Source organism: Myripristis murdjan, chromosome 17 (assembly GCF_902150065.1).
Source record: "Myripristis murdjan chromosome 17, fMyrMur1.1, whole genome shotgun sequence".
In the NCBI taxonomy this organism is placed as follows: Eukaryota; Metazoa; Chordata; class Actinopteri; order Holocentriformes; family Holocentridae; genus Myripristis; species Myripristis murdjan.
The window spans coordinates 3755159-3771189 of record NC_043996.1 but is presented as its reverse complement, the minus strand read 5'-3'; the positions used below and the strand labels follow the sequence as shown (position 1 = coordinate 3771189).

Here is a 16031-nt window from a genome sequence, read left to right as displayed (position 1 = left end):
AGAAAATGAGCCGAGGCCAATGAGACTGAGGTTGAAAAAATAATTAATCCTATCATTTTTCTTTTGGTAAAATATGAAAACGGGTCCCACTGACCTGAACACCATACAAGGGTTAAAGTACCATACCAAACCCGCAAATATGTGTATGCTTTTCAGCATCAGTACACACAGCAACAGTGTGTGTGTGTGTCTGTGCATACATGCATGCATGTACATGTGTGTATGTGAAAGTATGATTCTGAGCGCTTGTTAACGCTTGTGTCTTTATTTGTGTCTGCTTCATTCCAATCATATCTCCATCAAGTCCAACAGTGATTCCTGTGCAGGTGTGTGTCAGAGTGTGTGTCAAGAGGCCTGTGCTTGGCTGTCCTGAGCCTCTGTGCTGGTGTTCTCATAGTCCTTGTGTAAATCCAACGTTCCAAATAGGCTCTCCAGTACAGCCAGTACTTTGTTTTGGATCAGATCCACCTGCTCTGCTGGGCAGTACTCATCCAGACTGGACCTGGTCAACACACACACAGACACACACACAGACACACACACACACACACATTTGTATGTTCATGAACATAGGGACATACCTTCTCATTCAATGTTTTTTCTTTTTTTTTTGGCATTTCTGCTTTATTTGACAGTCACAGTGGAGATAGACAGGAAAGGCAGGGGAGAGAGAGGGGATGACGTGCAGCAAAGGACCTGAGGTTGGATTCGAACCCTGGTCGCTGCGATCTGGACTAAGCCCTAGTACATGGTGTGCGTGCGTTACCGGTGAGGCACCAGGGCGCCCATTCAATGTTTTTTCTTATTTTTATTACATATTTCACTGTTTCCCAAAGTTTGAAAAGTGTGCTAATTGGCTGGTTGATGCTAATTGGATTTATTGATATTTTGGTTCTATCTTGCCAGCTTTGGAGTATGACAGTTATCTACTGTGTCTGGACAGAGTGAGCATGTATTACTTAAACCAATGTGGTGAAGTTTTTTGGTGGTGATATGGGTTCTATGGAGAATTTTATACTGTATTAATTGGGTTTTAGAATTATTTATCATTGAACTGCCCTACTCTAATTTTAACCAGAACTGGGTCATGCATAACCATAACCAGGTCCCCCGAAACCAACTTACGATACGATACGATACGATACGATACGATACGATACGATACGACTTATTTTTTGGTTTTATTTTTGTGGGTGTTTGAGGACAGCAGGATTTTATCACCATATCCCTGTCTCCACCTGGCATTAAGATGCGTCTTTGGTGATCCGATCACAAGTGGACAGCTGTCACTCCGTCCCTTCACACCTGGCATTAAAATGCGTCTCCACATGCGTCTCGCCTGCCCTCTTGTGATTGGATCTCACTCATGTTTTTGAGATAAAGCAAGTGAATTTGCTAAGGTTTCAAAGGTTTGATGGAATGGCTTTAGTGTGGATTATAATAAAATGTGGTTGAAAATCGATTAGGTTTTAGAGTTTGCCAGCTAATATCCTAACCTTAGTATTTCATGCAGTCCGAACCAAAACAGCCTCATCCCTGAGAAGGGAAAAGCACGGAGCTGACAGACAGAAATCTGCTAATAGTAATTTTAAAATTCACTGCCATAGATTGGAAAGAATTGTCAGAATCTTGATGGAGCAATTCCTGACACCCAGTTCCAGGTAACCACAAAGACCGGAGTAAGGAATCACTGACAATCCTACATCCGCCTAAGGAACAACTATGTTAGATGTATGACTGTTGTTTTTTCCAGTGTCTTCACCCTTTATGTTTAGGGGTTAGGAAAATAGAAGTCAGTGGCAGGTCCTCATAAATATAGCAAGCCAAACATTTGTCTGTTTGCATCATTTACCTGGACATAGTAACCAGTGTAGGTTTAGGCAGAGCCTTTAGAATGAGTTGCACAGCTGAGAGTAGTCTGTCAATCTCCTCATCAGTGCTGATGTGGTGAGGAAGCTCAGAGTAGTCACAGGTTAACCCAGCCTGATGGACCTGAGAAAGTGAAAGAAGGAAGGTTGTAGGAGGAGAGTGAGAATTAAAGGGTTGGAGAGAATTGGAGAATTAAGGAGGGAGGAAAGGATTAGGGAATATTAGAAGAGACAGACATGCAGGGAGGGAAAAAATGTCAGCAAAACAGTAAGAAAGAGAGTGGCACAGTATGAGAGATTTATTTCAGTTATGTGAATCATTACCTTAAAAATGTGGCATGTGCAGGCTCTAATATTAATATATTCCATTAATTCTGGGGAGGGGGGATCACTTCCTTCAAGCTTATCCTTTTTAGTAAGCCAAAAATTGTCAGGGAGGGGCAGGAATCACCTGGGTTTTTGTGAAATGTCTGAATTTTGAGAAACACTAGCATTAAATATAGAGGTAAAACAATGAACCAATAAGTGGTTTAACAGAAAATTAATTGATTATAAACTTAGTTTTATATCATTACTAAATACAAACTTCTGCACACCTGCATCTTTGTCAGACTCATTTAAATTAAGATGTCACAATTAATTTGAAAATGACAAATTGATGTCTGTCTGCTTTTATAATGCAGTATGCCACACCTCTGATGCTTTGCTTTTGCTGTTTCAAACACAAGAGCACTTATTTGTCTTTGATAAAGAGTTGAAGAAGCAGCGGCAAGCTCTGGCTCTGCTGACCAAAAGACAGCCTGCTAAACCTGCAACTTGCTTAAGTATTAATACATAGATTTACCTTCACTATATGCTGATGACACTTGTCTGTTTCTCTGAAAACTGGCTGATTAAGTTGGCAGGAATACTATCAAACTGATGTCAAGGAACAGAATGTTCCTTGACATCAGTTTGATAGTATTCTTTTTTTAAAAATTCAAACAAAGCTGAGGGCAGTTATAATTTACAGAACACAGTGGCGCACACATAGGTTTCATAATTTTCAAATAAAAAATTAAAGGCAGAAAGAGAAGGAAATACCGCAGTACGGACAAGTCAAAAACTGGTGTTTCCTATGCCTTGTAAAAATATGCAGAGAACTCATTATTACGGTTATTATTATTATTATTATTATTAGTAGTAGTAGTAGTAGTATTACTACTACTACTACTATTACTACAACTACTACTAGTAGTACTACTAGTACTAGTAGTAGCAGTAGTATTAATATACATTATATTAGTAATGTTATTACCATTTCATAGTCAGGGGACTGGTTTCTGGATTTCAAACTGGAAACCAGTTGGACCAGGGCTGCCATCCTGCAACCACAAAAATAAAAAGGATGAAAAATATCAGCTTCAAAAACAAGTCAAAGCCAGGAAGAATATGTCTTTTATCTAATCTAAAGCCCAAAATTTACACTACTCATAACCTGACTAATTAAATAAGAAATATGACTTGTCTTAAACCAACCAAATGTGGATTTAAAGGACCATGCTAGTGATTTTGAATGTTTGGCCCATTTATTTATTGTGGAATGAATGGAAACCAACGGCTGGATAAAAGGAAGGGAAAGCTGATAACTGTTCTAAAATACCACTGCTTGCTTTGGGACATTAGCAGAAACATGTTCATAAAGTTTATAAATTTTGTAGATATTAAACTAAACATGCAGAATCACTGGTGTGGTCCTTAAAGCATAAAAGTCAACACATATTTATTTATCATGACAGACAGTATTCAATCCACAACTACTAACCCTAACCTTAATATGGCATCTATAGTCAAGACCATCAATAGCAGCTGGTCACTGGTCCTCACTAGTCCAGTGCCAGGCCACATTAAAAATACCCGGGGTTGTTGGCGCAGCGTATAATGTTGTCTTCTCCATCGTCTTCCAAAAGATCAGCAAACACCGCCTCAAGGTCCTCTAACTGACGTACACGACGGTCCACACACTCAGTAAGTTCCTCCTGTACAAACACACACATACACACAGGCAAGGCACACACACACACACACACACACACACACACACACACACACACACACACACACACACACACACACACACACACACACACACACACAAAACCACTGTTCAGTGTTAATGTTCTTCACCTTGCCTAGTTGGTCATACATAGGTCACACATCTACAACCCCTAGGATATTCTGAATTTCTAGATGGAACACTTCTCTGGGACATCATATAATTTATTTCTACATAATGTATGATACTGTCATAAAATGGTTGTGTTTTCTCAGTTATGAGAGAAACGGAAATATAGCTGACGAATTACCTGATTATCGCACAAATCACTGTGTGTTTTAAAATTGAACTGCTATCATCAATCAAAAGAAGTTCAACTAGTTGTATGCCCTTAACAATCTTAACATATTAATATCTAGCTTGATAGAAAGCTTTAAAATTATGCTTTTGACCACCTGCTAGTATTTAAAGTGGAATAGTTACAATGTCATTATTTTATAGTCAGCTGAACTTTTTGTGAAAATTTTTAAAAACTTGTTAAGTTAATAACTTAAATTTACTTGCTAAATTTTGTGTCACTGACCTCTAGTTCATGAGATTTCAAATGTTAAAACCAAGCAAATATGTCTGTGTGCAGTGCAATACAGAAAAGGCATTTTACAGAACATATCTAACTTTTCTCATTCTCATGAAACTGGTTTAGTGAGGAGTTCAACTTAAGCTCACCCCCCTTTTTCAACAACAGTTTTTAAAGCAGAACGTTTTGAGGACTAAATCTTGTTTTTTCATAAATAGAAAATAATTTTATTTCACAAAAATAATTAAATTAATTAATACAGCATAAATAAAGGTAGACTGATTTACAGCATTTTTTAGATCAATCAAAAACAAGCAGTCAAAACATTGCATTACATTAAGAAGTGCATTAACCACCAAAATGTAGTCTAATTATAAGCTAGTAGAGATCTGGAAACAAATCTGACTGAGAAAGACAGACTGACAGATAAAAAATGTCATCTCATATTCACAATTTTACAGTTTATGGGGGGGAAAACACAAAAAAGAAAAAACAGCAGTGAACTTGGTGAAGCACGGCTGATTTTGATTAATAAGGATTTACATTTTAAGTGGTTACTATAGCACCACCTTCAGGAAGAGACCGAATATTACAGTCAATATTCAATTGGACTGGATGGAGCAAATCTACAGAGTTTTATGGATATTCCTTCATGGGAAAATTTGGCACACAGAAAGAAAGAAAGAAAGAAAAAAAAACACATAAGAAAGAAGGAAAGCACCCACCAAAACTGTTTCAGGTACCTTATTAGGCCACCTGACCACCTTGTAACTACCAATAACCACCCGACTTTACATATTTAGATAGATGTAGATAATTTATTTATTTGTTCCAACTAGTGAATAAACAGCCTCCTTTAAATGACCCTTTCCTAAACTCATCTTGAGTTGCCTTTACATACTTTTGGTTATGCATGTATTTTGCTATTGCAGCAGATCTGGAATCAGTTTCGGTTTATGACATGATCATCATCAGGTGTCAGGCTCTCTCACCTCATCAGCGTTTGGGCTGGGTCTTCTGAAGCTGTAGAGCTCCTGGAGGATGGCGTATTCTTCCTTGAGCACAATGTGACAACATGGAGCCAAAGTCAGTTCAAACTTAAATCCTACAGCAAACTGATGATATACTGCCTGTGAGTTCACACTATTATTGTGGGCCCAGTTGTTCAAGTTCCTTCACTTAATGGTATTAATAGTACTTAGGACACACATTACCCTTATATTCCATAAAACTGTTCAATAAAGTATTTAATTTCTGATACACAGAATAATAAAATAATAATAATAATAATTTCATCAGAGAAAGATACCTGTGTGTACAACTCCTTGAAGGGGTTCTTGCAGGAAAAGAAATCCAAATCGATGTCCAAGACGTACGGCTCTGTCTCACTGAGAACCGAGACTATCCTCTTTACAGCATAATTAGCTGATCCTTCCTCATCATCTTCATCATCATCATCATCATCATCATCATCATCCTCCCAGCCTGCTCCTTTGCTGGCATGTTCTTCCTTAGCTGTCTTGTCACCCTTGCTGCCCTCTGCTGGTTGCAGTGTGTCACTACTATCTGACTGGACTTTCTCAGTTCCTTGACACTCTGTCCTGGGCTTCTTGCCTCCACACTGTCTTCTGTCCTCCTCTGTGTCTTCCTCTGAAATGTAGTAGAGCATGAGGTAACATGAGATGAAAATGTATTGATCCCTAAATATTTGTGATCATGATGAACACTTTTGTGGTCAATGACAGAATATGATCATTGATCACCCGATTATTAAATGATTGGCCCAGCCCTATTCATAACTCCGGGACCGTCATGATTTTGGTGAGTAACTAAAATATAATTAAGACAGTAACTAAACTACATAGTACTTTATTCGGAGCATCCAGCCAGTATCCAGCATTCAGTAACAATGAGAGGAAGATAGCACCACTACTATCCTACAGAGCAGCTAGGGGGGGTGACATATCATTTTTTTTAAGCGGGTAAACTATCCCTTTAAGTGCGAAGAGATCAGTATAGATTGATTTCTATACACAGACTAATACTTTTCATTTTGTGACTGCCATAGCAATAGGTGGCAGTGTGCCAAGGTATGACTGGAACTTGCAAATGGGATGGAATATTTTACCTAGACCATTAAATGATGAATGACAAGTGCTGCCCACGTACCTGTACGCACTCTGTGGCTTGGCTTCACTGGATTGACTTTGACCACACTCAGTCTAAGAGGTTTCGAGTTCTCCAGCTGCTCCTCAGGAACGTACAGGCCATCACTGAGGAAGTAGTCGTCTGTACTGGTCACCCTGAGGATGGATGACGGGGAGGGAGGCAGACAGACAGATGGAGGGGAGGGAAGGTGGAGGGAGCCAGATAAGCGATGCAGTTGGAGTGAGACAGACCAGCCACAAATGCAGTGATATAAAGCGTGAAGCAGACTGCCTTATTTTTTTCTATCCTATGATTTCACAAAAAGAGTGTGACTCTGCTATTAGTGTGTAGGGGAGAGTGGGGTAAATAGTGCCAATTTTTACTTAAAGTGCCTTTAAAGTGAGGGGATTACAGTAATGCCTCCAACTAAAATATGCACATATAGTTTAGGATGTTGTGCATCCCTGGGAACAATCACTTTGGATCTTATAAACTGTTTGAGAAATATAGCTTTCGGAAAAAAAGTGGTTTTGTGGCACAACTTGCCCCCAGTGCGGGGTAAATTGTGCCATTAGAGAGAATATACTGGGGTAAATTGTGCCATTGATAATTGAAGTAAAACAGATCAGTTTTAATCTCACAAATGATAATGCTATATAAAAGCAAAACAAATTCAATACAAAATTATTTATTTAACATTTATTTCTTATTTTAACAAGATCACAGGCCACTTTTCTATAACAAGGCCTAGCGCCACATGAACACATACCCAGAACAAAATAAAAAGTCCAAAATGAGCCCCTGCAAATCATCTTCATCTGAATCTGACTAGTTTTAGTGATCAAAGGTAAGAAGACAATGTACAATAACAATAAAATACAATAAAGTAATATATAGTATATAATCACAAGTTGTGCCACTGGCACAACTTACCCCAAGGCCCTTTGGCACAAATTACCCCAAGCTCACCATTTTGAAAAAAATGCATCCCCCAGCTGTTTTGAGCTAACATCATGCTAACTGTATAGACTCATGGTGTAGCTTACTAAAGTACTAAAACCTGTGTGAACTGTTTTCAAAGTTTTCTATAATTGTTCAAGCACAGCAATCAAAAAACCTTGATCATAGAAATTTTACTTTGGAGGGCAAAAAAATGTTTTTTGAACTTAAATGTGCTTACCTCTCAAGCCATGTGTCTCCCTTCTTTGCAGGATGAGTGAAATGGATGCCTCTTCAAAAATATGTGGTCACATGACCAACTTCTTCTATAGTTTTCTAGATAACAGGGGTTGCACTACTTGCCCCTTGGCACAAATTACCCCACTCTCCCCTAGTGTGTATTTGTGTGGTACCTGATGGTGGTGGTCGATGAGTCTCTCCCCACAGTCATGCTGTGCTCCCCTTCTTTGATCTGCTGAGCCCAGTATGGATGCAGCCAGGCCACCCCAGACACATGGCCAGCATACACCATGGGCATTATCCAGTTTTCTATACTTAACGCACTGAAAATGGAGGAAATGATGTATTAGCTGGTAATATTATACGCAAACAGGTGACAAATTAGACTAAAACTCTAGGTGATTGAGGAATACATGTTGAAAGCAGGGTTTTGGAGGCTCTTTAAGACTCTGAGGTGTTGTGTGGTCCTGCTCCATGACAAAGGAATTCACCAGAGGACCAAAGAACAACAGTTTTAAATCATCTTTTGTATGCTTTATGGCATGGTTTGTATGCAAATAAGGGTGGCCGACCTATACAATGCCACCATACACCTGGCTTCAGCGCTCACATAATGGTTTGATAGCAGTAAAAAAAAAAAAAATGTAAATCGTTTTTATTTTTCCATGTCCATTTCCATCACTGAACTTCAAGCAAATGTCACACCAATAGGTTACTATAAAATCCACCCAGAATGGCATTTTCTGCCCCTGTCAGCAAAACACCTTTTTTTATCTTCACATCCATCCAGTAATGTTGAAGACCCTTTTAGAATGTCTGTTAAGATCTATGAAAGCTCTTCTGGTGGCTTTGATAACAAGCGGTACTTTGATGATTTTGGTTTTGCAGTGACAGTCATGGAATCTTGTTGACTTAGTTGATGTAGCACATGGTTTACATGAATATAATAGTACGAAATCATTTAGTGACATTTCATTCTCTGTGCATAGCAGAAGTGTAATCCTAGAGGAGACAACTCATTTGCATAGAAACCACAGATCAGTTCAAAAGGCTGTGTTGCACCTGAGTGCCCTCGGCCCATGACATCTACCTGTCAGCAGTTACAGCGCTCAGAAACCTGTTTTCAACATGCCATGGATCACTGGAGCTAGAGCCTAGAGCTTTCCTTTTATTTGTTACCTATCTATATATATGCCAGCCGTAGTCCACCAACAGACATTTAAGCTAAAAAAAAACAAACAAAAAAAAACATGTCGAATGGTTAGAGACCGCACCACAGATTCTGCATCTTTAGCGTAATATCTACTCATTTTTCTACTTCACGTTTCTGCTGATCTTCTCCCAAAGCAAATAGTTGTATTTTTGGAACCGTGATATCATTTTTCCTCCCTTGTGTCCAGCTATTCGTTTCCATTCATTCCACTATGACATGACAATGAACTTCAAACTTTCTTCACACCAGTGTTCCATCACATAAAGTTGCAGTTTTTTTTTTCCTTTTCCTCAAAGCAGCAGCACCGTTGTGTTTTGATGACTTAAAATTGGGCAGAGTGAAACATCTCTTCTCTGGAAACGTCTCAATTTTAAAACAAGCCAAACATTCAAAATCACCCGTGTGGTCATTTAAATCTAGCTTCTCACCGACTATAAATTCAATTATGCAATATTAACGTAAATGCTTCTGTTACCTGAGGTCACCAATGAACAGGGAAAAACTAGTATCTGTGCTTCAGTCAAAGCAGCATGAACTGGCAAACTAGTTGCTGAACTCAAGACATATACGTGATTGATCACAATTTGATCACAAGAGGGAGCCTGCTGCCCATGACAGTAGACTGCAGCAGTGCTTTTCAAAGTGGGGTCCCGGGACCCCCAGGTGTCCCTGAAGGGTTTCCAGGGGGTCCTCAGCCAAATGAGGAATAGTTAAATTTCACGGTAATTTCATTCATTAGAAACTGTTACAATGAAGAAAGGGGTTATGTCATGTTAGTATTGTTTTCTTTGTTAATCTAATCACAAGATGTCAGCATTCAAGTATGACATCAGGACAACTTAACTCTGTGAAGCTGCACAATTTTTCTTCATAAACATGGGGAAAAGGCTATTAGAAAATTGAAAAAAACATAAAAACAAAAACTACTGTTACTGCTATAAAAAAGATAAATGAGCAAAACTTTAAAAAAAAAATTCTACAAAAACTCTATTCTGTTGGTTCTATTGGTATTCTACTCTAATAAATGATATACTTAAAGGTTAGATTTGTGATGCAGGAGCCACATCAGTTTTCCTGTGTTTAAATTAGGGCTGCCAAAGTTAATGTGTTGCCACATCAGACTAATCTGAGGACTTAACGTATTCTCACAAAACATGCTCATTACCAGCAATGTTGAACCTGATCCACTTTTGCCCCTTAACCCCACGTTACCTCACACATGCAAGTGCATGCTGTAGTGTTCCGGTTACAAATGGTTTTCTCGGTGTTGCTGGAAAACTTAATTTAGGGATGGACAGCAATCTTGTTTTTCCACTTGTGGCATCAGGGTAAACGGATGGACTGCATTTCGAGTCTGCCGGCCACTCTAAGTGCTTTCCAATGAGGCATTCACACACTGATGGCAGAGTCCATGATGCAAGGAGCCAAGCTGCCCATCAGGAGCGGTGTGGGGTTCAGTGTGTTGCTCAGAAACACTCTGACACGCTCTCTGGAGGAGCAGGGGATCAAACCAGGAACCTTCCAGTTTTAGTTGAAGACAACAGGCAGAAAAACATCTGATTACACTGGGGAACCCATCCTATACACCCTGTTGAAGAGCATCGATTGTTTCCAAAATACACTATACAACAGTGAAACTAAGTCATTTAATGCATTTTAATTATGTGATTAATCCACTACCTTCCTATTAGATCTGATCCTGTGGACACACTGAGCACACAAACCAGAACATCTCTTTATGTAAAGGACAAAATCGTCCCAAGTGGGGGTCGAAAGTCAACTTTGGGGTCCAGAAATGAAAAAAGTTTGAAAACGCCTGGTCTACAGTACTTGCATGGTGCAGTCTACAATAAATCAGCAGCTGAGAGAACACTGCAGAACCCTGTGAGGCAGAGCGTCTCAGGATGCCGGAGCATCCCTTCAGAGGCGCCGCGAAAGAACGTGCTTGTTAATTAACAAAACATACCACACATCTAAATCTTTCATCTGAATCCATGATTAAGCATTAATAAGACGGCGCTTGCACGGTGCACCTAAAAAGCCCTCCGGAATCCTTCAAGTTCTCTGACAGTTAGCGTGGTTGTTAAGAGAAACGGCGAGCACACGTCCACACACACACACACACACTAGTGTTTCCTTGCTGGAGAGTGAGAAAGGGGCCGATTCCAAACAAGAACAAACAGGACTAATGTTCCCTGTGTTCAGGGCTCAGCCTGAAGGTCATCTCCTGCTTCCAGCTCATGCAAAATGCAGCGGCCAGACTTTGAACAAACTTGAAGAGACAAGACCACATCACTCCCATCGCTGCACCTCCGCACCGGCTACCTGTCGGGTATAGAATTGATTTTTAAGATTTTAAAATCATTTATTTAAAGCCTTACGTGGCCTCGCTCCTTAAGCTGCCTGCACATGATCCGTGAGCGCAGCCAGTCAGATGCAAGATACCAACAACCAGAACTGAATGTCTTGCGTTAGATTCTGCTAATTTAAACACTATAACAACCTTGGGTCAGAAACACACTGCATGGAGCCTGTCGGCAGTCAGATGGAGCTACCAGGTTTATTTTCCTGGACTGCTGAAAGCCGAGCAAACTGGCAGTGGAGCGACAGAGACTCTGCACAGCTCAGACTGCTCATCATGTGTGAGCACCTTCACTATTAAATCGATTTATTGGCTCCACGTGCTGGCGGCTGCCTGTGTTCCTGACTGTTCCTAAAGCCTGCTGTGTTACAAAAGGGAATTTAGGATTTAAACTGCATGAGATGTTTGTTCTGCCTCCCTTATACTGCAGTATAGTAGCTCGATCAGACTAGATTACATGAATGGATGAATGAATGGAAAGTGGAAATGAGGAGAAGAAGATGTATTTCAGTTTTGTTTTGTTGTTCTGAAGTCCTGTAGGGGAACATTTTTCTTTGCGGAGACAGTATCAAAATAATGCATTTACTTGATAAGCAGAGTAAAGCCTTGCTGAAAAGAAAACCACTCCTGCGTCTCATCCTTCCCCGTTTTTACGGGAGCAATCATCTGTTCCCGTGGTCCACAGCCGGGACCAATTACATCGGCTTTCTACCCACAATCAACCTCAGACTGCTGATGGGATCCCAGCCTTTGGAGCCGGGATGATAAAAAGGCTCTGTGAAACGCTGCGTCTCAGGCAAAGCGTACCTGAGCAGCGCGTCCTTATCAAACACCGTGTCAGCAGACATGTTGACAGGGATGAGCAGATCAGGATGGGAGTCCAGGTGAACCATCTTGATGTCGTGCAGTGGGAGGTGTTTTGATGCGATGGCACGGTAGATATGACAAACCACCTGGCAGAGACACACACAGGCACACACCACCTGCAGTTAGCTCTCTGATTCATGATTATACCGTCACAAGGCAGCCAATACCTACATTTCTGGTAGAGCTTATTTGATCACTTTGGTGCATGCTGATGCTTAAAGGGATAGTTCACCCATTTTGAATAGTCTGATATTCTTTTCTGATGTTACTAATTTTTTTTCTATGTAAATAGTCCTTTTTTTTTTTTTTTTTTTTTTTTTTTTTTTTTTTTAACCACGTATCCACCCAGGTTTTGTGCCCAGCTCTATGTGTATCAATATGTACATATATTGTCAGGGCCATTTGCCAGTGTGACGGAAGCAGGATATTGAATTTTTGGCCAATATCCTATATGCCGATTGCCAGTGCTGATGCTCATATATACACATTTTTTTTTTCCACCTAATTGCAGAGACCATCATGTCTCTCCTGTAGTGGAACTAACAAATTATTATGCCTGCTCTTATCATAATGGTCCACTGGCAGGTGCAGACATAAAATTAAATGTTTTTCAAAAATGTACACATTCACTGGAACAGAGAGCATTTGGGCATAATTACAGTGTCATTTTATTAGCCTGTGATATCAGCAGAAGTTTTCATTTCAGGCCGATACCAATATATCATTTTCAAGCTCTTATTTTAAAGCCTATAGTCTGCATTTATTCCTGTTAAATGTATTTATAAGGATCAACTGACATGAATGTATGTCGTCTTGTGGGGTAGAGGGACATTTGATTATTGTTACCTAATATATGTATATATTGATGTTGTGTTAGATGTAACCTTGATCTGCCACTATAAGAGAAGTCCTAAGTTAATTTAAATAATTTATTTACATATTTTAATGGTGTAAAATTACTAAGAAAGGGCACTAAAATCATGGTATAAGGTCATACATATTGGTGCAGCACGAACAGTGCACTAGCTGCTGGAAAAACAGGTTAAAATGCCCCAGTCCTCTCTTTACATAACAGTAAACAGTTCAAAGCGATGGTTTGCCAGAACTTGATGGGGCATTTTAAATTTTAATATTCTTTACAGGAGATTATTTGAACACTACATTGCAAAAACTCAAAATCTTACCAAGAATATTTGTCTTATTTCAAGTCAAAATGTCTCATTTCTAGTCATAATATCTCATTACACTTAAAATAAGACATGATCACCTAAGAATTAATTTGTTTTTAAACAATTTTCACTTGTTTCAAGTGAATTTTCACTTCTTCCATTGGCAAATTTTGCCAATGAAACAAAATGTCTAAAAACAAGTTCCTTCTGAGCTGATCATGTCTTATTTTAAGTGTAATGAGATATTTTGACTAGAAATAAGACAAATATTCTTGGTAAGATTTTGAGTTTTTGCAGTGTATAGGTCACACACAGTTAATAATAACACACTACTAGAGGTCTCGCGTGTGGAGAAAATGCCCCACCAGAGTTCATACAAAAAAATCTATCAGTGAAATGCTGCGCACTGCTACTTTCTGACTCTTATCTGGACTAGGTAAAAGTAGCAAGGGGCGAAAACAAAGTAGCCGTACATTAGATGAGACTCTAACATTGCCAGTGAGAACAAAGTGGCCCTCTTAAGAGACCTCACAATAACAGCACAGGATATATTTACAGGCACGGTTAGTTAGTGGGACGCTTGTTAGCTAACAGCCAGGCTCACATCGTGGTGATCCTCAACAATCCAGACCGGCAGCTCCGGGTACAGCCTCTTCACCGGCACGCCGCTCATATTCCCGGTGACACGGTCACTTCCACAGGCCGCCGACAACACTCCCCCTCCATCCCCCGACTGCCTCAACAAGCACAACATGTGCCGCTTCCTGGCACAGGGGAAAGGTTAAAGGGTGACGCTTGTGATTGGTCCCTTTTAAGTGACGTAAGGGAGTGGGAGGCGCTGCATTTATGCTGCCATTAAAGCTTATGGAAAAAACGGAAATTTGTGCTCTATGTTGGGAAGTTCAACCTGGGACCCCCAGGTTTGGTGAATTCCGGTCCACCCGACTTCATTAAATGTTCACATCGACTGACAGGGGAATTTTTGCATTTACAAAGAATGATATATTCATCAATTCTAACAAAACGACCCTCTCAGAATGCGCACTACTAGTTGGCTTTAATGTTGATGTTTTTTTTTTTTTTTTTTTTTTTTTCTCTCTCTCTATGCTCCTGTAGGTGTATGTGCTTGGGTAGGTGGGAGGTTTTGCTGTATTTTGTTAAAAAAAAAAAAAAAAAAAGGAAATATAAAATGACCATACCATCACTTTATTCACTTTGTGCTTGTCAGTATTTCCAAATAAAAAGTAATTCAGACATCGATAAATATAGAGAGATGAATATACCTGCATATTGCTTTATTAATATTATTATTTATTTGATTATTTGGACTGGCAAGTAGTTTTGGCAGGTAGCATCTTCAAGAATATTTTCCTTCGCCAGGAAGAAGCGGCTCAATGGTAATGTGACAAATGATTTTTGCCAGGAACTGAGGTAAGGTCTTCAACCCTGAAGAGATGACACAGAGTCTACATCCATATTTATGAAGGTAAAGCAGTCATTGTCAAAAAGGCAAAAGAATAAAAGCAATATAATAAAAGCTAGTGATTGTATGTGTGTATACATGTGTAGGTGAACAGCAGGATAAATAAGTCCTGGCAACACTTTGGTGGAGTGTTGGGTTGTGTGGTTAAATGTTAAATGTGTGTTGAATGAAGTTACATGATGGAGAAATATCCTCATTATTTGCTCTGTGCTTCATTTTTTTCATAGCATGGCAAAACAGATTCCTCAATAACACTTTCAGCACCTAAACAAATGCCAATAACGCAGACAATGCTAATAGGCCTATGTATTTGTTAGCACCCATAACAGCAACACCTCAGCAATATGAGGAAGGCTGCTTTCAGATGCCTTACACAAGCATTTAAACACAACAAATCTGACCCAGCATCACTGATCTGACCTTTGAATATACAACTTTAATCAGCATAAATATAGTGTTCTTGTCATTTTTATTTATTTTTATTTTTGCAAGTTTTTGAAAGAAGTCAAGTGAATATGCTCAGGTGTCAAAGGGTTAATTCACTAAACATCATTACGACACAAAAGTATATAGGGGTGATTATCTTTTTATATCAGAGTCCTGAGGGCAAAATGACCTCCAGCAGGGTCCAGGGGTCTGGGGTTGAATGAGAGCCAACCTGGGGGGTCCAGGAAATGAAAAAGTTTGAAACCCCTGGACTAATACAGTCACATAGTAACCTTGCACCAGGAAATGACCCGACAGTACTTTCACAAACAGCTGTGACTACATGACTACATGAAGAAAAAAAAATCTGCGTTACAACATATTTGCCTGCATTCATTCATTTGCTAAAAAATTTTACTCTGGGAGCTGTTTTGTTATGGAAGTGAATGGAGAGACACAAATCCAGTGTTGTGGATTAGCAGCCCAGAGGAGCACAGAGCAGCTGATGAGGAGATTTAACCACCATGTGGACTCAAATCATGTCCAGGAAACTATATAACCCAACACACCCTCGATGTTAATTTTTTTCTTTGCACCCACACCAAAGAGTATCACGTTTCATTCACTTTTGAGTTGCTAATTTGCTGAGCAAATACTGCACAAAATTAAAACCTTCACTTCAAGACCAACCAAACAGCAATCTC

General features: G+C 39.5%; 1 protein-coding gene across 1 annotated transcript; it reads right to left on the bottom strand.

The window, feature by feature from the left end:
- On the bottom strand, nt 1-14210 carry c17h5orf22 (chromosome 17 C5orf22 homolog). Its single transcript, XM_030075417.1, has 10 exons — nt 14023-14210; nt 12190-12335; nt 7981-8130; nt 6650-6783; nt 5790-6130; nt 5473-5535; nt 3765-3886; nt 3166-3232; nt 1853-1992; nt 1-502 (listed from the first exon to the last, which is right to left on the bottom strand). The coding sequence occupies exons 1-10, from the start codon at nt 14170-14172 to the stop codon at nt 346-348; spliced, it is 1470 nt and encodes a 489-aa protein (XP_029931277.1). The 5' UTR covers nt 14173-14210; the 3' UTR covers nt 1-345.
- Between the last annotated feature and the right edge of the window lie 1821 nt (nt 14211-16031).

Coding starts and splice junctions, on each gene's coding strand:
- c17h5orf22 (XM_030075417.1), bottom strand. CDS start 14,172: ATGTTGTGCTTGTTGAGGCAGTCGGGGGATGGAGGGGGAGTGTTGTCG. Junction 3,887..5,472: donor CCAGCCCAAACGCTGATGAG/GTGAGAGAGCCT, acceptor GTGTTTGTACAG/GAGGAACTTACTGAGTGTGT. Junction 503..1,852: donor ACACTGGTTACTATGTCCAG/GTAAATGATGCA, acceptor TGTGTTGACCAG/GTCCAGTCTGGATGAGTACT.